Raw genomic sequence first — 26,198 nt, 5'->3', positions numbered from 1 at the left:
TTCAAAAAAAGTGTTATAGTTATGATACCAAAGAAAGCAGCGGCAGATAAATGTGAAGAATACAGAACCATTAGTTTAACTAGTCATGCATCAAAAATCTTAACTAGAATTTTATACAGAAGAATTGAGAGGAGAATGGAAGAAGTGTTAGGAGAAGACCAATTTGGTTTCAGGAAAAATATAGGGACAAGGGAAGCAATTTTAGGCCTCAGATTAATAGTAGAAGGAAGATTAAAGAAAAACAAACCAACATACTTGGCGTTTATAGACCTAGAAAAGGCTTTTGATAACGTAGACTGGAATAAAATGTTCAGCATTTTAAAAAAATTAGGGTTCAAATACAGAGATAGAAGAACAATCGCTAACATGTACAGGAACCAAACAGCAACAATAACAATTGAAGAACATAAGAAAGAAGCCCTAATAAGAAAGGGATTCCGACAAGGATGTTCCCTATCTCCGTAACTTTTTAATCTTTACATGGAACTAGCAGTTAATGATGTTAAAGAACAATTTAGATTCGGAGTAACAGTACAAGGTGAAAAAAAAAAATGTTTTTCTGTCGATGAAAATTATTTACCTTTTTTCTTAATTTACAGAGTTTTTTCAAAATAGAATTATAGAAAATTTACGCAGCTACATCGTAGATATACAACTGGTTATGTGTAAAATATTAATTTCTTCATTTATTATACGCACGTAGAAAAACTTCTCTTTTCTTCATACGCGATTAAAGTTTTAACCGGACCGAATGAGGTCTAAACTGTTCATTGAATAATAAAATCATCAAGTAGTATAAAATAAACGAGAAAATAATAGAATAAGTTGAACTAAAAGTTTTAACACGGTCCATAGTGGCAAAATCAAAAAAAAAAAATATAATTATTCTGACGAATGCATCCTAAGAAAATAAATTCAAAAAAACGCGTGTGTATACTTATGTACACACATAAGTGAATAAAAGTTATAAGTTATACTTCTTTAGCGTGAATAAAAAAGAATTTTTTACGAATCAAACAAATTTGAACCGAGTCAAACGATTGATAGACGACATTAAGTACGACGAATAAAAGTTTGAATAAGTAACACTTATAAGTTTGACCAACATAATCTCTCTTAACTAAATAATAGTAATAGATTATGTTGGCCAACCTGATCCACATCCATTTTAATACAACAGTTGAGACCACCAAATTGACAGGACGTTTACGTTGACATAATTTTATAACACATGACGACCAACGGTTATGTTTTAAACAAATATCACGATATTTTATAATTTACATGTTAAGTTTTAATCAATGTTACAAATGGGAAGAATATGAGAGCTCTGAAGATGGGATTTAAATCCGAAAGCGTTTGAACGCTTCGAATTCAATTGTTGGTAACCGGTTTTTTTGTAAATAATAACTTTAATTATAAAATGGGTAAATCAAGATCCTACAGAAGTTCATACTCATTGAATTGTTGAAATGTGTGAGTACCAGTTAAAATATACTTAATGTTTTTCCAGTGAAATGGTTAAAAGTAGGAATTTTGAATATTCAGATGTTTTTTAAAGCGAGTTTATTTCCGGGTTAACATTTCTTAGAATATAAATTTTCCAATAAATAAACCATTACATTCTAAGCGTGGAAAACGTTTTAATTAAATGCATTATATTATATATTGAACGTTAATTAATATAATTAATGCATTGCAGACATGTTAATTAAATTAAATTTAGTTAATTTTTTTATAATTACTAGTTAGTTAAGACCTTCTCAAAAATTAAAAAAGTATAATAATCTTTAAAAGGTTTTAAAGCTTATTGCTTTTATTTATTAAAATCAGTACGATTTTCTCGTTGAAACAACAACAAAAAAATTAAAATTTGGAATTACAGAAAATCTTTTAAAAATTTAACTGAGTCCTTATTTCAGTTTATACGCTTAAAAATATAACTCACAAGTAATATCTATTGAACCCAGACTTTTAACTATTTTATTGTAATCGTTGTGCCTTTATGGAGTTTACATATTTATAAATATAGATGAAGTAATAATAACTGCTTCATAATATATTTTATACCCTCCGCAGCGTCCAAGATCACTGCTCAACTTCTTTACGAGAAAATAACAGTTAGCCTAACTGTGGGAGGAGAGCTGAATTTAGCGTCGTTATTGTAGGAATCCACTGCATTATTAAACTTCTAAAGTTCCTGGAAGAGTGAGAAGGGTGGAAGGAATATGTGTGATGATGAAGCAAATACGAAAGGACGATTTGTTTGTGGAATGCAATAAAGAAGAACCGATGATCGCATACCGTATGAAAACAATTTACTTTTATCGCCAACAAATTTTCTTTTATACCCGTATCTCTACGGTTGTAATAAGCATTGACCTCCGCGGTGAAGTGGTAGCGTCTCTTCCTTTTATCCATACGTTCTAGGGTTCGAATTCCGATGACTATAAAATGTTTCAGAGGTTAAAAGTTTTATATCGTATTCACACTCTCACGCAAATCTTTGGTTTATGTGATAGTCATCAGATCGTCATAAAGATATACGAGTATATACTCTACACATGAAATTCTATTATCGTTCGAATTTAAAAAAAATTGTATCCTCTTGGTTTGTAATCGGTTTCATTATTTTAAAGAATTTTGTACGTTAATACGATTAAATTAGAATAAATGATTTTGGAGCTGGCTATGAACAATTAGGCGGTAACAGTGATCATTTAAAAACAGTACCGAATTGTGTTTCATCATCGCAGAAAAGATATAGTTATTTTTCGAATGAATGTAACTGATTTTTTCTGAGAACATCAAATTGAAAACTGTCGATTAATACCAGAAAAATAACAAAACTTAGTGGATGTAATATGTTTGTAAATAGAATAAAATAAAAAGTAAAAAATTTATATATATACAGGATGTCCCATATAAAACGCAACCCATCAATCACTCATCCAAGAAATTTCAAAAGTCAAGCTTACTCCCTTACACGTTACGGAAATGGACTCGTCCAACATTTGAACATCGCGGCGACGCAGTAGAACACTACCGATAGTAACAACAATGCAGTCATAACGTTCAGTTTGTTGCTAGAGACAAGATGGTGTTTTCGCTAGATGAACGTGTTTTCATTGTCGAGTCGTACTTCAGTACGAAATCAGCGGTTGCAGTGCAAGATTTGTTTCGCCATAAGTACCCGGATAAACCGGCTCCTAACAAAACATCAGTATTAAGGTCAGTCGCAAAATTTAGAGAGACCGGTTCTGTTAATAACTGGGAACACAAAAGATCTGCGTCGGTGTTGAATACAGATACAGTCGCTGAAATCAAAGACCGATTATTCGCCTCGCCAAATAAATCGGTCAGACGTTTGTCTGCTGAAATTAATTTGTCTAAATCAATTGTTCATCGGGCGACCAAACGATTACAATTACGATCTTATCGTATTCAAACGGTTTATCGATTTCTTGAGCCCGATAAAGAAAAACGGCTACAATATTGTCAACGGTTCCGTCGATTTCTGCGTAAGGGAATTAATGTTATGGATTCGATATTTTTCATAGATGTAGCACGGTTTCATTTCGATGGCTACGTAAACAGCCAAAAGAGTAGAATTTGGAGCGCTGAAAATCCCCACTTTTATCACGAAAAACAGTTACACCCGCAGATGTTGGGCGTGTGGTGCGCGATATCGCGGAAGAAAATAATCGGTCCTATTTTTTTCAAGTACACCATTAATGCAGAACGATATCCGGATATTTTATTTCGGTTCATCGCACTCTTGGAAAAGGAAGACAGACACTGCCGGCTACAACATGACGTTGCGATATCGCACTACGCAGGTTCAACTTCTGATTTCGATGAGGAATTCTTCGGTAATCGTGTTATCGGTCGAGGCTTGTGGCCACCAAGATCTCCAGATTTGACTGCGGCAGATTTTTTTCTATGGGTTACCTCAAAGAAAACGCCTACAGAAACGAACCACGAATACTAGAACGATTGAAAGTCAATATTGAACAAGCTGTATTAAATATCCAGCCACAAACTTTGAAAAAAGTTGCAAGAAATGCTGTAAAAAGAATTGAAGTTTGTATTGAAGAAGATGGCGGCCACTTCCAACATTTACACTAAATGTAAGATAATGGATGTTAATAATAAAAATTACATTTACATTTATACATGCCTTTTTATTATTTCAATACCTACCAATATAAGGTTGGGTTGCGTTTTATATGGGACACCCCCCTGTATATATATGTATGTATATATGTATATTTATACAGAGTGTTTTAAAAATGGTGGGCTGGTTATACTTTTTCGGATTCTAATTGTAAAACTAAACAAAAAATAGCCTTGGGAAAAATGGCAATTTCTTCTTCGTTTTCGCCCTGTCCGCCATTTTTTTATTTTTACATAAAAATTTATATTTTAAGTTTGGATAGAGGAATCACATTAGTATTTTATAAGCGTCTTTTTAATAATGTTTTAAAATTATCGAAAAATAAGGATTTAAATATCTTCGCAAATTACAAAACGGCGGCCAATTTTATTTTTCAATCGGTTATGTCTCCATAAATATAAATCTTATCAAAATGTATGTTTCACAAAATTATTACGCCTTTCATTTTGAACAAAATTAAATTTAATTTTTTTAAATCGGTTTACAAATAGCCGAATTACGGCAGAAAATTGGTGTAATTTTATGTCTGTTTTCATGTACTCCACTTTACGTACAATTCGATTAAATACTAATTGTTTCTATTTATTGTTAATTCTAGGATTATAAATTAGTATCAAATTAAGTAATAATATTTTCAAAATAAAATTTAATAGTACATAATAATAAAACAATTGATATTAATTTTTTCATTTTTGAATAATTTTACATTACTGCTTGCTGATCATGTTAACAATGTAAAAATGAAGCTTCTTTCAACAGGAATAGTACTCAAAATTATCATAACCAGCGTATCTGGAGCGACAATAATCCTCATTGTACCTTCCAAAGTGGACATTAACAAAGATTTTCCCTGAATATATGGGCAGGTATTTTTAATAACTATCTTTTGGGTGATGTCATTCTACCAAATCATTTAAATGGAGGAAATTATCTTACTCATTTGACGAAAAATCTTCCCCATTTTTCCACATACCTCTATAATTGAGAGTAAATATGTGGTTTCACCACGATCGAGCTCCAGCACATTTCAGTCAGTCGGTATCAGATTTCCTGCATGAAACTATCCATGAAAAATGGATAGGCCTCGGAGGGCCGGTGTCCTGACCTGCTCGATCATCTGTCTTAAACCGTTTTGATTTCTACCCCTGGGTCCATTTGAAACATATTGTTTATTCAACTCCAATACTCAACATTGAAGACCTTCTACAAAGGATCCAAGATGGATTTCAAGAAATTACGAAACTTCTGGAATTTTTGAACGGTTAAGACAATCTCTCAGAGAAAGACTGGAGACTTGTGTAATCTCTAACGGTGGACACTTTGAACATCTCTTATACCTTTCAACAATTGTTAACTGTTTATTTAAAAAAAAAGTATACCTAATGTTCTACTATAATTATCGTAAGATTATCACAGATAACTATTTTATTTCTTTTTATTATTAGGTCTATTATAGTGGGAAAATTACTTAATTTGATACTAATTTACGATATTAGAATTAACAATAAATAAAAACAATTAATATTTAATCGAACTGAACGTAAAGTGGAGGACATGAAAACAGACACAAAATTACAACATCAATTTGCTGCCATAACTCGGCTATTTGTTAACCGATTTTAAAAAATAAAACGTCATTTTGTTCAAAATAAAAGGTTTATATTTCAGTAATATATTTTGATAAAACTTGTGTTTATGGATATATAACGAATTGAAAAATAAAAATGGTCACCATTTTGAAATATGCGAAGGTATTTAAATTCTGATCTTTTGTTAATTTAAAAAAAATATCACACAGACGCCTACAAAATATTAATGTGATTCCTCAAGCCGAATTTGAGAATAAATTTTTATATAAAAATAATAAAATAGCGGTTAGGGGGAGAACGAAGGAGAAATTGTCATTTTTCCTAAGGATATTTTTGTTTAGTTTTACGAGTACAATCCGAAATAGTATACCCAGCCGTTTTAGAAATATTTTGTATATTCACTTTATACAAAATTATTAACGCCTTTGAGCATTATAAATTTTAATTACAAGAAAAGTACTTGATTACTTTTATTTTGTTCAATATGAGCGGAGCGCGGGTAAATTTATCTTCATGACTCCCATCTTTAACAGAACAGGACAATCATATCTGCTCTCCTTACAGTCACATTTTTTAAGGTAATAAGTAATTAAAAAACGTATATAAATTTAAACGGTTGAAGAAAATAAAGGCATTAGTAAAAATTTATTTACATTATTTTCTCAAAGATTTAATTCTTCAAACGTTTATATTTCTAAAACTACAATGAGGCAGATAATGATTAGGAACGCATTATAATTTATTGAAAACGTTCTATAAATGAAGTTGATTAATGGAAAATAAATTTTTCTTTTTATTTGTATTATTTTCTAAAATGTTACGCTAGAAAAAACTATCGTATCTTTTTCCAGATAATTTGATCAAAACGTATCATTCTCATCGCTATTACATACGAATAGTTTTCATTTTTCTTTCTAAATGTTCAATCGTTAAATCTATCTGCACCACTGTGATTTTGAAATTTTTCTCATGTTTCAGATTTATCATCGTTGCTATATACTATTGTAGTTTTGATGATACGTCTATAAAAACTTTCTTTTTACCTAAATAAATGTACATTTATTATCAAAAGTATGCACTTTATATACTGTGAAAAATAAATTCTTATATTATTTACTAGAAGAAATTAATTTAGTTTTTTAAACTTATTCCAGTAATTAACTTATTTTTAGTCTACGGTAAATTTTCTATGAATCCAAGGCAATAAAAAAACAGAAATTAATAAAAATAATATTTTAAAATGCTTTTAAAAAAGCATATTAATGATTCTTATTGAACTAAATTATTTTTTTTAAAACAGACTATAATTGTAGGACTTTCCCGTCACACGGCTTACACACGCATACATACACAACTTAATTTAGTACGTCAGTGATACACTAGCGCTCCTTGTGTTGATAGGAGGTACTATTGACGCAGTATATCCACTTAAGCTCACCGGGTTGGTCTAGTGGTTAACTCGTTATCGCCAATCAGCTGTTTCGAAGTCTAGTGTTTTGAAGTTCAAATCCTAGTAAAGGCAATTACTTTTGTTCGGATTTAAATACTAGATCATGGATACCGGTGTTCTTTGGTGGTTTGGTTTCAATTAACCACACTTCTCAGGAACTTGTTCCTGAGAAGTGTGTATTCCTGAGAAGTGTGTATGTGTTCCTGAGAAGTCGACCTTTACAAGGTCGACTTGTAAAGTCAACCTGCGACTTTACAAGACTACACTTCATTCACGTTCGTACATATCGTCCTCTAAAGTATTACCTTACGGTGATTCCGGATGCTAAACAGAAAAAAAGAGTGTATATCCGCTTAGCAACTAGTTGAGAGCATTTTTTGTGGTATGGGGTGCGATTTTGCAACAAAAAAAATTTTACAAATATTATTTTTTAATTAACAAATTTACCTAACAAAAATAAGCCCTTAATTAGACGAAATGTCGAAATACTGAGGGTGACCTTGCTCTACAGTCTCACCCCCTTCACCTTTTAAGTTGAAAATTGAATGGTATCAATGCCCCATATATAGAAGTAATATGACCGATTTTGGTCAAAATCGGTTCAGTAGTTTTGAAGATATACGGTGATTAAGAGTGCGACACCAAACACACACACTTGTATACATTATACCAATTTCTGGAAAATTTCCATCTGGTTTTTATGTTCCTTAAGTGTAAAAACGTCAAGATCGGGTGAAAACCGCATATGCATAAATCGGGCCGATTCCAATACTTTCCCTTCTACAGCTACAGCTCTGCAGTGCTAGACGGGAAAGTAAAACTAAACAACAAATACATCTGTTTTGTGTAAACTTCAGACGATTTCATCTGATCTGATATGATAATGGGCCATAAGTGAATATTTGTTGCGATCAACTTAGCTGTAAATTCAAGCGGTCCTCAAAGTTGAAACTGAAGTGGGAGACTAGAGGTTATACTCAGCTCCCGAACGGACCAGACCTGAGGTCGTCTGGGAGATTTTTTCGCTGGTTAGCACTCCAACCACTAAATTTATTAATATGCTGTCATGGCATGAAATTACTGAAATAATCGTATTGTAAAGAGGGTACACACGGTTTAGGTGGTGGTAGATTAGTAACAGAATTAGGCGCGGGGGTCTTTGATCTTCTGCGGATAGCCTCTTAGTTTAGCATTTCCTGAGGGCTACGTGGTAGAGTTAGTTGTCTGATGTGTTCTTAGAAGGCAAAACTTGACTTGGGTGGAATTTACTGATGTGAACGTCTTTTGAGGCATTTGCATCAGTAGCATCTTGCGAGGCCGACTGATGACTGTGGAATGTGATCACTTTGAGGGCAAGATGTCCTTCGATTAACCCACTAATGGCTAGGAACGGAGGGGGTGGTGTGGCAAACAGACATGTCACTAGGCGGGTGTTCTTTTTCCTCGGGGGGGAATTGAGATGATCTGACATGATATAAGGACACTATGAAAAATGAACTTATCATGCATATTCTAGAATAAAAAGGTTCCCGTGTTTAGCATACTTAGATAATAAGATGCAATGTAGTTTCGTTCACTGCTTCGTTTAGTAGAATATTTTGTATACCATGTCTACCGAAATGCTATCAAAATTTAGCCCCTCCTCTCTAAGCACCGCCTAAAATATGTTCACCCTCCATTGTACAGTTAATATAATTACTCTCGGGGGAAAAAACCTGGTTTTCTCCGTTGCGGTGTGGTAACGCCTCTGCCTTTTATACGAAGGTTCAAGGTTTGAGTCCCGCTCAGGCATGCCATTTTTTAATACGCTACAAAAAAAATGAATTTCGTTTTCATCTACTGGTCGCTATTACAGTATGCAGTCAGAATAAACGGAATACGTGAAGTTAATTTCTTTCGGGATTTCCTTTCTTCAAGTCAATTATGGGCGGACATTCAAAAAAAAATCTTTATTAAATGGAAAATAGTAATACAATTATTATCTTATTAGATTTAAATTTGAATCAAACAGTAAAACATGAATAATATATTAAAATAATGTTATTCTTAGAAATTAAAAAAAAAGTACTGCGATGAAACTTGAATTGAAATAAAAGATAGAAATTCGGCTAATCGTTTTTATGAAGTTTATTCATTTTTTAGACATTATTTGAAGTATTTCCGTTTTAATTAATAAGTGAAATTTTTTTATTTTTTATTAGTAAGAAAAGATTTTACTAAGGTTGTTTGTTTAGATGAAACTTTATGTAGTATTTTACGCTTTTTACTTCCTTGTACAAAGTAACGGAACTATTGTGATCGCGAAAAATTTCGGTTTCAGATTTCAACAGAAATATCCATTTTGACCAACCCTGAATCTATTTTGACTAGTTTCAGCGTGATGTTTGTACGTACGTGCGTATGTACGTATGTTCTTGCATAACTCAAAAACGATTTGCCGTAGGATGTTGAAATTTTGAATTTAGGACTGTTGTAACATCTAGTTGTGTACATCCTCTTTTGATTGCAATCGACTGAACCAAAAAAGCCCAAAATCCAAAAACATTTGGATTTTGGACTTTTTTTTAAGTGCAGTAATAAACCCTCATTGAGAGCGTTTCAACGTTATCATACATAAGTGGTACTTATTTTTATTCGTTCCAGAGTTATAGCCAAATAAAATTTTAATTAATGAAATATATGTATCTTACAAGGGGAAGGTACATCGGTTCGAATCCGGATTCATCTCTTTTTTTTTTACTTTTTTTGTAATTTAAATATATTGATTTATTAACAATTATTAACCTCTGATTGTAAAAAAAAGTTTTACAATAAATAATAATTAAATAATCGCAACAAAAAAATATATGAAAGAAAGGAGAAGATATTAAAGAAATAAAATTTTATGTACTTTTCATTTAAAAAAAGTGTATGTAATTTAATGGGCGTACAAGGAAGTCGTGTGATATCTAAATCAGATTTGGTGAAACATCTGATTATTTAATATTAACTGAAAATTATAATTTAGAATCGCATTATTTTTGTTTATGAATTTGTTTCAGTTTACATGTTAAAATTGCTATAAAATTTAGTAACCTTCTGTTTCGTTTTTGTTTTGATTTTTTAGATTGTCATATCAAATAACTTAAAAAACATATTAAATAGATATAAGACTTATATTTATTTAAAGAGTAATTAAGGGATTTTACTCTAACCTAATATTTTCGGTAAGATTGTTGAATTAATAATTGTATAAATATTTGATGTTAATAAAAACTAAAATATAAGCAGTTGTGTAACTGTCCACTTTTATTAATGAATTTGGGGGTCGTATCTTACTTTCAAATGAAATAAGTTTAAATGAAGTGCAGAAAGAATGTGTATATGTAATTTAACAGGCGTTCAAGGAAGTTATGTGGTATCCACATCAGATTTTTTTATTTTATTTCAATATTTTGAAATTATCTTTAAGTTCCTTTTTTTTTTTGCATCAACAGTTAAAGTCATTAGCGACTTATCAATGTAATATAGCTGTACCGGTAATCGTGTAGTCTTGAATAAAGTTCGGCCGACCATTCCTGAGACGTCTGGTTAATTGAATCCCAAAAATTAAACAACACCGGTATCCATGATCTAGTATTCAAATCCTAATAAAAGTAGTAAAGTAACCTTTATTAGGATTTGAACTAACAACTCTTGACTTCGAAATCAGTTGATTTACGACGTCTAGTTTATCACTAGACCAACCCCGTGGTTTCCAACTTTTTTTTTGTTTTGTCTAATTTTCACGTAACAAATGTTGGATTTTTACGGTGAAAAATGTTGGATAAGACCGGTTATTTTTTCTTCGGTAAAAAACAAATATAGAAATTGTCGTAATATTTTATATTTACGGTTAGATTACCATAATTGATTTGATTGTTATTTGTGCTAATATTAGTTTTGAGAATGGAGGTACTCCGAAACGCGTCAACTACAAATGTTGTGACAGTGCAATACTACAAATGAATGACAGAGCTATCAGTGCGAGGAAGGGCAAAAAATGACACTCAAATCAAAAGTAGTAATTTTTTAGTCGTTATGAATATTTGTCTACGTAAAACTGAAAGTTATAAAAGGCCAGCTTAGACAGGACAGTCGAATTATTACGTTTCAGCAATTGAGGAATGAAGCAAGTACTAGTTTTGCAGGCCAGCGGATATAAATACAGGTACTAGAGGGGCAGTCGGTATTAAGCGAGTAGTACCGCAAAGCCGTGTTGGACGCGATTGCGTGACGATTTTATCAGTTAGCGTGTAATAACGAGTGAAAAGTGTTTCACAAGCATTCCAGTGTGAGCAGTGGGTAAATGCAAGAAGTGTTTTACGAGTTATTGGTAGCTAGTAGTGAAACTGACATAACTAAATCCATTCTTAAATTGTAGAGTAGTTTTACTGTAAACAGCAAAGAATTGTCTAATCTTATCTTGTTGTTAATGTAATAATTAGGTATTAATATATGGCATATTCAGTAAGGGCCGTTTGGCCATTAAAAAAAATTAACTCGTAGAAAAGGTTTTTACTTACATAACTGCTTCACTTTTCCACATAATCGCCATTCAGTTTTAAGCACTTTTCGTAACGCTGCAATTTCTTTAACCCCTCTGCATAGAAGTTCGCGCCTGGGAATTGAACCAATTGACAACGGCCGCCTTGAGTTTCTTTTTCAAACCGTTGTCAACAAAGCCGCTTTTTCAAATGCAAGAAGAAGAAGTAGTCACTGGGTATAAGGTCGGGACTACATGGAGGGTGGTCAAAACGTTCCCCACGAAATTCTTGAATCATCTTCTTGGTTAAGGCAGTGATGTGAGGACGCGCGTTGTCGCGAAGGAGGATTACACCGGACGACAGTTTCCCGCGTCGTCGATATTAGATCGCACGTCTCAGTTTGTTGAGCGTTTCGCAGTACACGTCACCTGTAATTGTTGATCCACGTTCCATGAAATCATAAAAAAGGACTCCCTTTTCATCCCGATAAACGTTAGTCAAAATTTTTCGAATCGAGTACGGAAATCACTTAAATTTTTTCATATTTGGGGAACTAGAATGGCGTCACTGCATCGACTGTTGTTTTGATTCTGCGTTGGTGTAGGATATCCAAATCTCGTCGCCCGTAACAATGTGGGAAAACAAATCATCTCCATTTTGACGATAGGTGTAAAACCGCTCGTCCACTGGACATTCTTTGTTCTTTGTGTCGGTCGGTGAGCATTTTTGGTACACAATTTGTGATATCCGAGCTTTCCTGCGACAATCGTATAGATAAAGGTGCGTCCAACATGCCGAAATTCATCAGCCAATCGTCAATGAGTACTAATCGTCAATGACCGATCATATCGCAGTTTTCTGTTCACTTGTTCAACGATTTCGTCGCTCTGAATACTGGGCCTGTTACTCCGTTCTTCGTCATGCTCATTTGTGCGGCCATTTTTAAAGTCACGACATTGTTTAACCTTTTCTTCACTCATCACTCTAAGCCCATACAGTAGGTACAACTCCCGATGAATTTCAGCAGCTGAAGATCCTTTTGCACACAAAATCGAATCACAGCGCGCACTCCACAACTGGCGGGAGTAACTATTGTCGCGGAAATTGCGATCTGCATTCCCCGGCAGGGAAATGATTTTATCAAAACAACAACCGCAGTGGCTTCGTAAACAGCTGATAGATGGCCCTGCATGCGTGAAACTCTGTTCAGACCCGCTAATGTTTAAATATAAACCGACGGCCCTTACTTTATGTATTTACCTTGTATTGGCGGTCATTATAGTGTCTTTAGTCAATTGGACTGTATTCTGGTTTTTATGATTTAACTATCTTTGAACAAATGTTATCCTTATTTGAGATATTATTTTTTAAGTCATTTATTTACTACTTTTATTATTATTATTATTATTATTATTATTATTATTATTACTTTAATATTGTAGTATTATTATTTATTTATATCATTTTTTTATGTCCTTAGAATAAGAAATTGTATTTATATAAATATTTTTAGTTGTTCGTCTCTCAATATTCTGGTCGAGCCGTGAACACGCGACAATATATTATATAAATTTCCGTAATATATACTATATATATTTGTATACAAACGTATATTTACGCGAATACTGCACCTACTTTTTATACGAGCTCAACTGTTGAAAAATATTTTTTTTACTTCTTTTTTACTTCTTTAACCGCCAAGATCACCGTTAGGTATTGCTTCAAGGATGAGATGAAATGACAATTTTGTAGCATGTGAAAATACCATGTCTGACTGGGATTCAACACGGGATCTACAGACGAAAGGCCTAGACGCTACCACTCGCGCCACGGATACCGGCATTATTATTATTAATAATTATTATTAATAATAATAATATTATTATTATTATTACAAATAGTTTAGGGATTTTATCTTAGCTGTAGAATAATAATATTATTAATAATAATATTATTATTTTGTTAAGATTAATTGTTTTCATTCCGTACTTTGTTGTACTAGCTTCGTTAAGCCCTTTTGTAGAGAAGTTTGCTTTTTCAATTGAAACTATTACAGAATATAAATGCATAATTACTATCTCAGTAATCGTTTTACTTAAAAAGAGCTCTTCTACTTCTGTTTTTAAAACGAACTTCTTTAATTTCAATGTCATCCATCTCTGTAATTTATTTCTTTTTTCCAATAAAACTTCGTTCTAAAGTTGAGCTCTCTGTAAAAGCGTTTAACATAGTTAACTAAAAAGCAGTCGGTGAATAAAAGTAATTTTAATAAAAAGTTAGAGAAATGAAGACTGTTGTATACTTTCTGAATATCCAACCGCATTACAAATTAATTATCTATCTATAACGTTCAGCTGTTCTCTGATTAACGTACGCATACGAATGCCCTACTTCTTTGAAATTCTGGTTGTGCGATTTATAAAATAATCAAACAATTGAACTTCCACAAAATATAGAATTCCTTGGATGAACGATGATATTCCTTAGGAAATCTTAGCCTATTCGACGGACTCAATTTTTTAAGAAGAAGAATTAATTTTTTTGGGGCGTACGTTAAGTCGATCAACGTAAAATATTGGATCGGTAACTTTCACAGCAGTAAAAATGTAATCCTGTTTACCGAGGAGTTGTTGACGAGGCCGGAAGGCCGCTGCTCGGAAAGCGCTTTTAAGCTCTTCTCTGCGTGAAGCTGTATGTCTTCCATTATGATTCGTATGAGCGTTTAGACTAACAATAGTTGGAACACCGGCGTATGGTACGTCAAATAGTATTCGGGACGTTGACTTATGTTAACAAGTAAACTTTTGGTAAGAGACCGAGATTCTGAGTAAAGCGCTATCGAATTCTTTGGTCTACAAGATTAATTAATCCTTTTCGGTGCTGGTACACCGAACGGTAAAAGGAATTCCGGAAGGCCATTGAGTTTCATTGAAACCGTAACGCGTTACAGTCTTATTTTTACTTCCTTGTACGAAGTAAAGTACTGTGATCGCGAAAAATTTCGGTTTTCAGATTTCAACGGAAATATCCATTTTGACCATCCCGGAATACATTTTGACTAGTTTTCGACTAGGATGTTGAAATTTTGAATTTAGGACTGTTGTAACATCTATTTGTGCATCTCCTCTATTAATTGCAATCAACTGAACCAAAAGTTTCCAAAAAAGCCCAAATCCCCAAAAAATTGGATTTTTGATGTTTTCTTAACTGCAATAATAAGCTCTTCGCGTTTTAACGATATACCTTAACTGCTACTTATTTTTACTGATTCCAGAGTTATAGGCAAATTAAATTTTAATAAATGACGTATTTGGATCTTACAAGGGGAAGGCACATCGGTTCGAATCATACTTCATTTCCATTTATTTTTACCTTTTTTTTAATTTAATATATTCATTTATCAATAATTATTAACCTCTGATTGTAAAAAAAAACTTTTACGATAAATAATAATAATTCAATAACAATGAAAAAATATATATATAAAAAAATATCAGAAGTTATTAATTAAATAAAATTTTATGCATTTTTCATTTAAAAAAAAAAAAATGTGTATATGTAATTTTATATGCGTGCAAAGAAATCATGTGGTGACTACATCAATTTTTTTTTTACATTTGTTTATTGATTTTATATGTACAATACATTTTACTTAACATATTTCTTATAATTTATGTTTTGTCAGTTACTTTCAGTATTTATTATACACGACATACATTTTTACGAATTTAAAACAAAAAAAAACAAATAAATAAAATTAGAGCTTATTAAAAAAAAAAAAGCACTAGAAAATTTTAACAGGAAGACAGTTATTAAATTAATTCGCGATTGAAAAAGAAAATAAATTAAAAATGTATTTTTATTTAATAAAATATCCGAGTATAAACTAAAAAAAATACACTCCTTTCTGATATACTTATCTGAATACTATCTGATATACTTTTGGTCTGGGTGATCCCTTTGAGCACCGTTGCGAACTTTGGCGTTTTGTCTCTGGATCGTATTGAAAAAACAACCTTCATCGCCAGTGATAACACGACTCAATAAACCTGGATTGATTTCCGTTTGCTCTAACAGATCGGCTGCCACATTTTTCCGTGTTTCTCGCTGTTGAATGAGATTTTTCGGGACCATTTTTGCACAAATCTTTCTCGTACTTCAGTTAATATTAGACGAACCGTTTCTCGATCGATGTTGAGTTCTTCTGCAAACATTTTCACGGATAATCTTCGATCAGATCGCACGATTTCACGCATCCCGGTCAAGTTGACATGTGTCCGTGAGGTTGATGGTCGTCCACTGCGGTCTTCATCTTCAACATTCGTTCTGCCTTCACTAAAAATTTTATGCCGCCGAAAAACTTGAGCTCTTGACATAACCTCCTCTCCAAAAGCCTTCTGAAGCTTACCGTAAGTTGTCGTCGCGTTTTCACCCGATTTAACGCAAAAAGAAACGGCATACCGTCGCGCAATATTTTGCGGTTTCATTTCTGTGACGAGAGACACAAACACATGTTCAGTTATTACAGCACAACTCACGACTGAGCAGTTGCATCAATGAGCCGCTTGGACTAGAAGTAGCTTATAGACCAAGATCAAAGATGGTGTGCCTACTAAAGCTGCAGGGTTGCTACATGTTGCAAAGAAAAATCAGTCTCATTACTTTATTGTCGCACCTCGTGTATATATATATATATACACACCTTGTGTATATATTATACTGAAAATTCGTTTTGGCAGTAATAATCGATTCTGTAACTTATGATTTTTTTTCTTTTTAATATATCGATGATATCAATATTCACTTTATAGTTTATTAGAATTATTGAGAAGTTTTTAATTATTTTACATTACAGATATTTGAGAAATGTAAGCGTCGAAAGCACTGAGGGTAAACCGAACGTGGAATTTACAGCAGATGGCGTATTGAAAGCTGCTGAACTGAAAATTATGAACTTGAGACCCGGTGTAAGCAAACAACTTGTATGGGAAGAGGTAATATTAACGTTATTATAACTATTATTATTAATTATGTATTTACTATATACGAAATAAATTTAAAATAATTGTAATTTTATTGATGTATGATATTAATTTTTAATTAACAGGATGTAAAATAGGAAAATAGGCGGCTAATATTAATAACATTTATTAAAGTTCTAATAAAATTTAATAAAATTCTAATTCTTCTATATAAGATAAAACTGTTTCCTTTTTGTCCCCTTACTCTAGCTAAACAGGTTAATATAAAAGGGATGGTGCCACAAAACGCCCAAAACCCTTGTGGACACCTAATCTTTCATTTTTTACAAAACTCACTTCCGATTATAAATCATATAAATTAAGTATGATTAAGTTAAGTTAAATAATAAATATTAAATTGTATTATAAAACAATGTTAATATTGGATCTAGACTATGAATAGATAACCTTAGAGGACAATTATAATTAGTATTAGGATTACTCCATTAATTATTAATTTTGTAAAAGTGAAAGAAATAAAAGAATTTGTAATTTGCAAAAATAAATAAAACCGAAGGGCCGTGAAATGTTGCAATTACATTAAATTAACTACGGTATAATTTCGAAAAAAGTCTAATTTTTCTTTCTTACAGAGAATATATGTGTTAAATTATTGAAACTGAACTTTCTATTTTTATGTAGTTTGTAGAAATTGTAGTCTATGATTATTGTAATAAAAAAAAACAAAAAAAAAAACTAACCATCCGGAGCAAAAATGTCCGATTTTTATTTTATAACTGTGACGCTGTTTAATAGAGTGACATAATAAACACTTGGGTAGCTCATGTGCTAGCCGTTAAAAAAGTAATTTAATGAATGTCCTTCTTTAAATGCAGGTAAAGAGGTCTGCTATTACTGCAAGTTTAATGAGGGAAGATATTTTATATTTTTTACCTCATCGAGTTTATCGGATGGCTAATTAAGATTTTATACTCAAAAAAGTAACTGGACATTTAATTTTTGCTTGCATCCTACTATTTCAGGCATTATTAAACCTAATTTGTTTCTATCTTTTTTAATATTCATTATCCTAATTGAACTGTACATAGCAATTCATTTTCCATATATATATATATATATGTGTGTGTGTATGGTATATGATATCCGACTGACCCATATGTGTGTATATATATATATATATATATATGGGTCAATCAGGATATTGAGAGATTGACAATTTAGCATGTTATATAATTACAGTTTATTGGTTTAAAAACATAATAGAAACAAGACAAATCAATAATATTAATGATAATGGTGATAGTAGTAATAATGATTATAAAAATAATAAGCGACATAATCGCATAATTAATACATAACATGCACTTCCTGCAAAACCTCTGGCCACGCTTTGGGAGACCGATGTGGCAGAAATGTACAGCGGAAGTGAGGTATACTCGCTGTGGAGCATAGAATTATGGTGGCTCCGACGCGGGATATCCTCATCCAGGAGAGATGGGTGACTTCGGCGTCTCCCATCCCTCCACCCTCTCCCATTTTAATTAACGGGGACTCCTGGCGGAGCCATTGGGAGGGTAAATAAGACCGGAGTCCCGGTGGGGAATCTCTTCGGGCTCCCCTCATTTGCGGCATGTCGACTAATCGAAAGACCGGGTCCCCGCTTCCTGGTTGGACCTTCAGTTCTGCCGAGGTGGTTTGAGGCGATGGCGCCCCCCGGAGCTGTATTTATTTTTAATTAAACAGGTGCAGATCTAGGGAATGGGGTAAAAAAAAAATAATAATCAACACAGTAAACAAACATAATATTAGACATATAATAGTCATAAATGTCAATAGTAATAATAAACAGAGATTACACACAAGACAGGGTTTAAAATAATAGTCAGAATTTATTCCAGTAGATAAATAGACCAGATAATAAACCAGAATTCAAACTCATTAATAAAAGATATACCATTACCGCTAGTCGTAATACTTTTAACCACTAGTCTTGCATTAACAAACAATAGATAAGTCAAGTATAAAGTTTACTGCAAATACCTTTGCTGTTCATAAATAAGACTACCCTAACAGTTTATGAATGAAATTTAATACAATATTTTTCTCTCTTATAGTTTTACAGTACCTCACCGATAGTATTTCTTGTTTACTGGAATTACTCAAGGCGTCACCTTAATCTTATCGAACTTAATTCACACTGAAAATTCGCTCCTTCACTGTCCTCACCACAGAACGGTCTTACTGACTGACGTCTCGCAGAGTTACACAGCAGACTCTCCTTGCTGGACTAGTTCGCAAAACTTACATCGCAGAACTGATTTTTAAATGGAATGCAAAGTTGGCGGGAGTTTCACAATTTCTCCCTACAAATCGCAGAACCTGGACAGTGTCCCTTGCTGCTGGATGATTCTAGAATCGGGCTTGTTTTAAGGGTTTATTTTTAATGACGGGTCTAAATTTTAGGTTTTCTGTTATTTTAGATTTTAAGGACGGATTTAATAGCATAGCATTCCAATCCGTCATTAAACGTCAATCCGTCATTCGAGAAAATGGGTTTCTCGAACCCATTTTATGGTCCGACCGCGGGAGGCTAGGCTTTTGAAACCTGTCCTCCCGACGTAATTCCCCTTGATTTTTAAATGGTTTATGCCGTAGTTTTTATACTTCTATCTTCTTTACCTGCCAAAACGGACCCAACTAGAAGCATGGGAACGATCGACCGAGTCCATTCATTCACATACGTTCCTTAACCTGGTCCGGTGACTCTTTTCACGGTACAAATATTCCTTTATTATGTGTCAGAAGGCAGTATTACAAAATACGATTGTTAGCTTTTCCAAAAAGGATTCCTTTCAGTCCCTTTCTGGATTCCTCCGTTTATTGTATTTTCTACTACTTTCATATAACCGGTAGGAATCCGTTACTCAGGTCCGCTATACCGGTCTTGTTACAATATATATATTTTTCATACGCATATTAAGGATAATTTTCAGAATTTTAATTAACGAATTTTTTTCCAATTAAAAGGGTTAATTATTAAATATAGTAGTATAAATAAAATTGTTTTTCTTGTGTTTTACGGAACAGAATTTAATTATTACAGACTTCTTTAATTGAGATCTTCCCTTTCCGTATGCGTAAAGCTAAAAAAAAATAACGTAGACTGATTTTAAAATTTCTTCTCTATTCCAATTAAGCATCAAAAGATTTGGATAAAACAAAATAGGTTAAACGAAAGATAAAATTTTACTTTTAAATATAAATCTAAACTCTGAGTTTTTATTTAATCTTTTAATATAAAAAAAATTTGGAATTACGCTGCTATTAAAAAATAGGTGTATTTTTATGAATTTTTGCTGTAACTTTTACTGGCTTTTTTATAATTTCAGTATTAACGCATAAAAGAATAAGGTTTAATATGGAAAGACTCAATTTAGTTTCATCAAGTGGTTCGTAAGACGTATTCTTTGAAGAAAGATTTTTTTATTTTCTTATACATATAATTTATTAGGTAGATTTCATAAGAAAGTTACCTATTATAATGGGTACCATGATTCGAATTCCGAAAAATTTCTATATATCTCCGCGTTTCAAGTACCCGAAACCCCAAAACCACCGTCAGCTCAAAAGTTTATATATATATATATATATATATATATATATATATTTATACATATTTCACTTACTTGTGTACAAGATAACTCCCGTAATTTTGCGCCAATCACTTTCAAATTAATACATGAAATATAACGACCTAAAATCTCGGTCGAGTTCGTTAGTGGGAAAAATCGGACCATGGGAATGGATACTTACGTAAGTAAAGTTTTTGATATCACCAACCACTGCCCCAGAGGGTGAAAAAAATGGAGTTTCGAAGACAAAAAACATCATACCTCCCTTAATAGGCACAGTATCGAATCGGTTTAAAGTGGTTGTTAGTCCTCTAAACATTACCTGAAACTTTTGTCTGTAACAATTTTTGATATGATCAATCCTTACGGCAAGGGATGACCAAAATGTTGCTGGAATTGTAATAAGATGGGGCTAGCCTTATGCTAAACATGTGAAACGTTTTTCGCATACAACCATTGCCGTATTTATTAAATTTGAAGTTTTTCTTAACTTTAAGGTGGAAATCCTTTTTATATCCTACTTAGCACCGGTGAAATCTACCTCCGCGTTTCGGTGTCCCGAAAGGGATTTTTTTTTTAAATTAGATTATGAAAGATATAATAACTGCAGGTTTTACACTGGAAAATTAGCATTAAAAAAAAAAATGAAACAACCTGAAATCAGTTTACGAGAATGATTTGTGATAAAAATAATAGTAAATATAAAATTAATTTACGTAGAATTTTCCACTAAAAAAGTTACCACGGGAAAACATATCTACCTTCGTAAATATGTAATGCCATAATAAATATATATTATAAATTTAATTAATAAATTTAGTATTATATATCTATTAATAATCTAATTTTCATTCTTTATTGAAAGAGATTATCTGTATATAAAACGAGATATATTTTTTTTAATTTGCTTAAAATACTATCTTTTGTAATATTTTTGCGTTCTAGAAGAAAAAAAAATTTTCTTTCTCTAAACTTTTCTAAAAAGAAATAAAACACATATTTTTACACATCATGCCAGGAATGGTCAATTAAATTATTACAGCATTGTACTAAGAAATTATTTTAATTTCGTTTCAACTGTAAGCTAGATTTTAAATTAAAGTGTAATACATAGTACGCCTTCCTTTATTAAAAACCTTTCTTTATATTTATTTCCTCCAGGATCAAAAAAAAGAAAAACAAAAAAATTTAAACCCAATTTGATGCTAAATTTTTGTAAAAATCATTTTTAGGAAATGAGAATTTTAATAAATTTTGTAGGAATACCTATTTCAGATTTTGTTAAAACATCTAAAAAACGCTAGATGATTTATATATACGTAAAAAATTTTAAAGATCCTTCATTAGAATCCTTGAGGGGGTTAGGGCCTCCATATGTGGTTTACAACCTCTCCTGGGATAACACAAATATGTCCTGAAAATCTGAAAGCAATCGGTTGGTGCTGGTTCTCTTGTGATGCTGTTACAAACTTACGCATTTATATAACAAGATTTATAATTTGTGATTTTTTTAACATAGCTCCAACTCCAATTTTTTTCTTTTTTATTCCCAAAACACAGATATAATTTTAGATAAATCGATCCTATCAAGAAGTGTAAATCATTTGAACTAATGAATCGTTCGTGCGCTACGTCCAGCCGCCTGGCGCACCACCATTGGCCCAGCTCTGCGCCAATAGCAGCTAAAATAAAAACGTGAGCACGTTTAAACAAACCCACCCACCATCCTTTTTTATGAGAAAAAAGTGCCTTAAAAAATATAATTACAATTTTACTACGACGACCTTCTGTTTAGCTTTATATTTTCAAATAAATTTATTTAATAAGATTCTCGTTATGTATTTATTTTAATGTTCAAATTTTATTTAGATCGATTAACTTTTGTGTATATTTTAATAGCCTGAAAATTTTAATTTTAAAAGACATTGTTTTACCTCTCATCAGCAAGTCTGGTGCAGTACAATATATATAGATTTATTTTCTTTCTATTAAAGGCTGTTTATTTTCATCGGTTTCTTTTATTGATTTTGCCTTTATTTTTTTTACAATATTCTGCTTATTGTAGCATATTAATGATTTCAAGTTGTTCCGTCTACTTTCTCAGGCAATCCAGACAGAATCTAAGAAGTAAGGCTGCTTATAGAGTGGTGGAACGGTTCGGATATAAAAATAAACTTTTAATTATATTTACGGGTTTATCAAAGTAAAATAAGTCGGGGAAACCCTAACCGCGGCAAACACCCAAATTTTGTGAAAAAATGATAAAATATTACTTACTGGCAATCAATGCATCGTATTATTAGAATTTTTGTGTGTTTGCCGTGCCTTTAAGCCGTGTTAGGTTAGGTTAATACTATATCGTGGATACCGATATTCGTTGGTGGTTGGGTCAACCATCTCAGGAATGGTTGACCTGAGACTGTACAAGACTATAATTCATTTACAATCATACATATAATAATCTTCATTCATCCTCTGAAGTAATACCTTACGGTGGTTCAGGAGGTTAATAAAAAGAAAGGATAGGGTTAAAAACCCACCAAATTGGTCTAGTGGTGAACTTGTCATCGCAAATCAGCTGATTTCGAAGTCGAAAGTTCTCAGGTTCAAAACCTAATAAAGTTAGTTGCTTTTATACTGATTTGAATACTAGATCGTGAATATCGGTATTCTTTGATAGTTTTGGTTTGTTCGCAATTTGAATTTTAATTAAAATTCAATTAACCACACATCTTAGGAACGGTCGACCTCTCTCTCTCTATCTCTCTCTCTCTCTCTCGCTCTCTCTCTCTCACTCTCTCTCTCTCTCTCATTCACTCTCTCTCTCTCTCTCTCTCTCTCTCTCTCTCTCTCTCTCTCTCTCTCTCTCTCTCTCTCTCTCTCTTTCTTTCTGTTTAGCCTGCGGAACTACGATAAGGTATTACTTCAGAGGATTAATGTGGATGATTATGTAATGTAAATGAAGTGTAGTCTTGTACTGAGTCGATCAACCATTTCTGAGATGTGTGGTTAATTGAAACCCAACCACCAAAGAACATCTATATCCACGATCTATTATTCAAATAAAAGTAACTGCCCTCACTAGTGTTTTAACCTTAGAACTCTCGACTTCCACATTAGCTGATTTTCGATAACGAGTTTAACCACTAGACCAACCCGGTGGGTAGGGGTGGTCGACCTGTGACAGTACAGGACTACGGTTCGTTTACATTCATACATATCATTCTCTGTAGTAATACCTTACGATAGTTTCGCAGGCTAAACAGAAAAAGAATAGGTTAGGTTAAAAAGTAATCAAAAAGAATACTCCTAAAATCAATAAATATTATTCACGGCCCGTAGAATATCGTAATTGAATTTTACTGTATTCTAAAAAATGTTCGTGTTAATAAGTTTATCATTAAAAGAAACTCTACATTTTGAGCTCTACAGAAATCTTAGTCCAGTATCGATCACGTCAGTCAGTTATTTGACGTCTACGCCAGTACAAATCTACAAGTACTTTTATGGTGTTATATATTCAAATTTTCATACTGAGTATATGTTAGAAATTTTACTCATAAATAAGTATTTTGACAAAAAATATTTTGATAAAGAAAATTTAATGTAATTTTCATTTTCTTTCAAAATAAAGTTTTATAGTTTTACGTATTTTGAGATGAAATTTTTAATATTTGGTAGAATATTTTAGTGTTATAAAAATATTTTTGGTCTGATTACAATTAGAAGGTTTATCTACCAAATTTTATTTATTTTGAATTAAATCAGTTTCTGAAAATTGAATGTATTTTCTGTTGACGTTATTTACGTAAAATTTTCTCAAAAAATTTGAAGAAGGTTTACTTCTACAAATTTAGTAGAAATTTTTACGTGTTTAATGGCTATATATATTTTATTTCCATTAATTTTATCTCAAGTTTTTTAGACTTTTGAACAATTTTCGGAAACTACAAGAGGTACGATACGGGGATTTATTTTATTTCATTTTTCCGATCAGCAAACAAATATAACTCCATTAATCCCTATAATTTGTCGTTAATGTTTTTCAATTTTATTTAATTTTATCTTCAAGTAAAAATCAAAAACATAAGGGTTTCCCGCCAAATACCTTGCTCATATTTGTCCCAAATCTGCTCCTGAAATATTACCTTGCAATTTTAAATCACTCTGTATAAGCGATTTTCTGTTTTTCTTATGAAAGTGATTTATTCAAATTTTTCTTAAAAAGAAAAGGCGTTTAAAATTCTACTTGGCAATTTGGTAAATTATCATGTATTACGGAAAATATAACAAACATAAATGTACGTTTAACATCACTATAGAATCATTATTATTAAATTAGGTTAGTGTAGAATACTCGCCCTCTACACCGTCGTCTTTGTATAACTAAGAAACAATGTAAATGAAGCTGTCACTCAGCACACGCGTACATATATAACTACACTCCCTTTCTGTTAACATATCTGATTGTAAAGGTATTTTAGCAATTTAATCAAGCCGAACATTGACACAACATAGCGACAACGTTAATAAGTTAAATTATAATAATAGTTGTAGTTATACCGTTAAATAGATACCATACTACATGGCAACGACATCAAAACTCACATCCACACAAACGTGCACACGCGCGCGCGCACTTATAAACACATTCGATACCTTTGTAACGCAGATTAGAACATGGTGCATGCTTATATATTAGGTTCAAGTTACTGCGTATATTCCCATTATAAGATTTTCTAAACTTCTAAAACAAGATGACGATTACGTTGTATAATATAAGGAAACGTTCTTGACGCGTTACCAAAGAGTAAAATGTTTATAATATTAGGTTGTATTGGTTTTTTTTTTTTGCTTTCGTAAGGGTAGGAAAAATCCCTGCCAGTCGCCGTCAGGCTTGCACTGACGGCAGTCCGGGGCTCTCACCCGCTAAAAAACCTCCCCCTCTTATCATGCAGGGACTGGATCTAAGCTTTAGATCTGGGCTGATCACCCAGCAGGGGCTGGGTGATCAGCCCCTGCATGATCACCCAGGCGGTTTACTATCCGAATCTAGATGACCGGAAAGCGTCCCCATGGGGGGGGGGGGGATCGACGAGCGACGGTTCCGAGGAGCCCCCGCCGCCCACCACCAGAAGCTCATCCGTCATCAAACTCCAAGTCACTGTCGATCCGCATCTCCTCAGCCTGTTGTCATCTCTTCTCATTGGCCTTCTCACCACATATCAAGAGATATGGGAGTGGAAGCACCGAGGAACTTCCACTCCCATATCTCCTGATGCTCCTGAAGCAGTCGGCTATCATCCCGTCTACATCTTCCGTCTACGTCTTCTAGAGTTCACTACTATCGTATAGATAGTATCTACCACATCTATTTCTTCACCGCCGAATACATTCTTGGCCCCAAGACTGTCAACTAATAATAGTCCACTCTTAATTTCAGCTTTCTCCTCCAGTATCCTGACACTTGGGGCCAACCGATGAGCCCTACTCGTCTGTTTAGCTGCAGTAGGTTTCAAATCATATATTAACGTCTCTTCGTTCCTTGTCTGTGAATGAAGTATCAGCCGTTTCATCATCTTGAAAATTTCTTCACCACAGTGCTTGGCAACAAGTATAGGAACTTCGTCGCCATCAATGCCCTCCTCCAATTTCCTGATTATATTGTCAGCCGCGATCCTTCTGAGTGTCTGAGTGGCCTTGTCAAACCTTGACCTTATTTCCGCTCTACAAACGCTACATAATCTCTGATTCTCAGACCTCTCTGTCTGTGCGGTCGTCTGTTCTCCGAAGTAGTTCATCCAGCCAACCAGTTGAAATGAACAACGTAACCCGCTGCACCAAGCTAACCAGCGCCGCAGAC

General features: G+C 32.9%; 1 protein-coding gene across 1 annotated transcript in view; it reads left to right on the top strand.

Moving 5' to 3' along the window:
- The window catches only part of Nmdar2 (glutamate ionotropic receptor NMDA type subunit 2), a 694,511-nt gene that overhangs the window by 389,947 nt on the left and 278,366 nt on the right, over positions 1 to 26,198 (top strand). The window contains exon 5 of the mRNA XM_075369831.1: positions 16,577 to 16,715. Within this exon, the coding sequence (XP_075225946.1) occupies positions 16,577 to 16,715 (139 nt within the window). The remainder of the gene's footprint in view (positions 1 to 16,576; positions 16,716 to 26,198) is intronic.

This window comes from Lycorma delicatula, chromosome 6 (assembly GCF_047948215.1).
Source record: "Lycorma delicatula isolate Av1 chromosome 6, ASM4794821v1, whole genome shotgun sequence".
NCBI classification, from domain to species: domain Eukaryota; kingdom Metazoa; phylum Arthropoda; class Insecta; order Hemiptera; family Fulgoridae; genus Lycorma; species Lycorma delicatula.
This window is presented reverse-complemented; position numbering and strand designations above follow the sequence as displayed.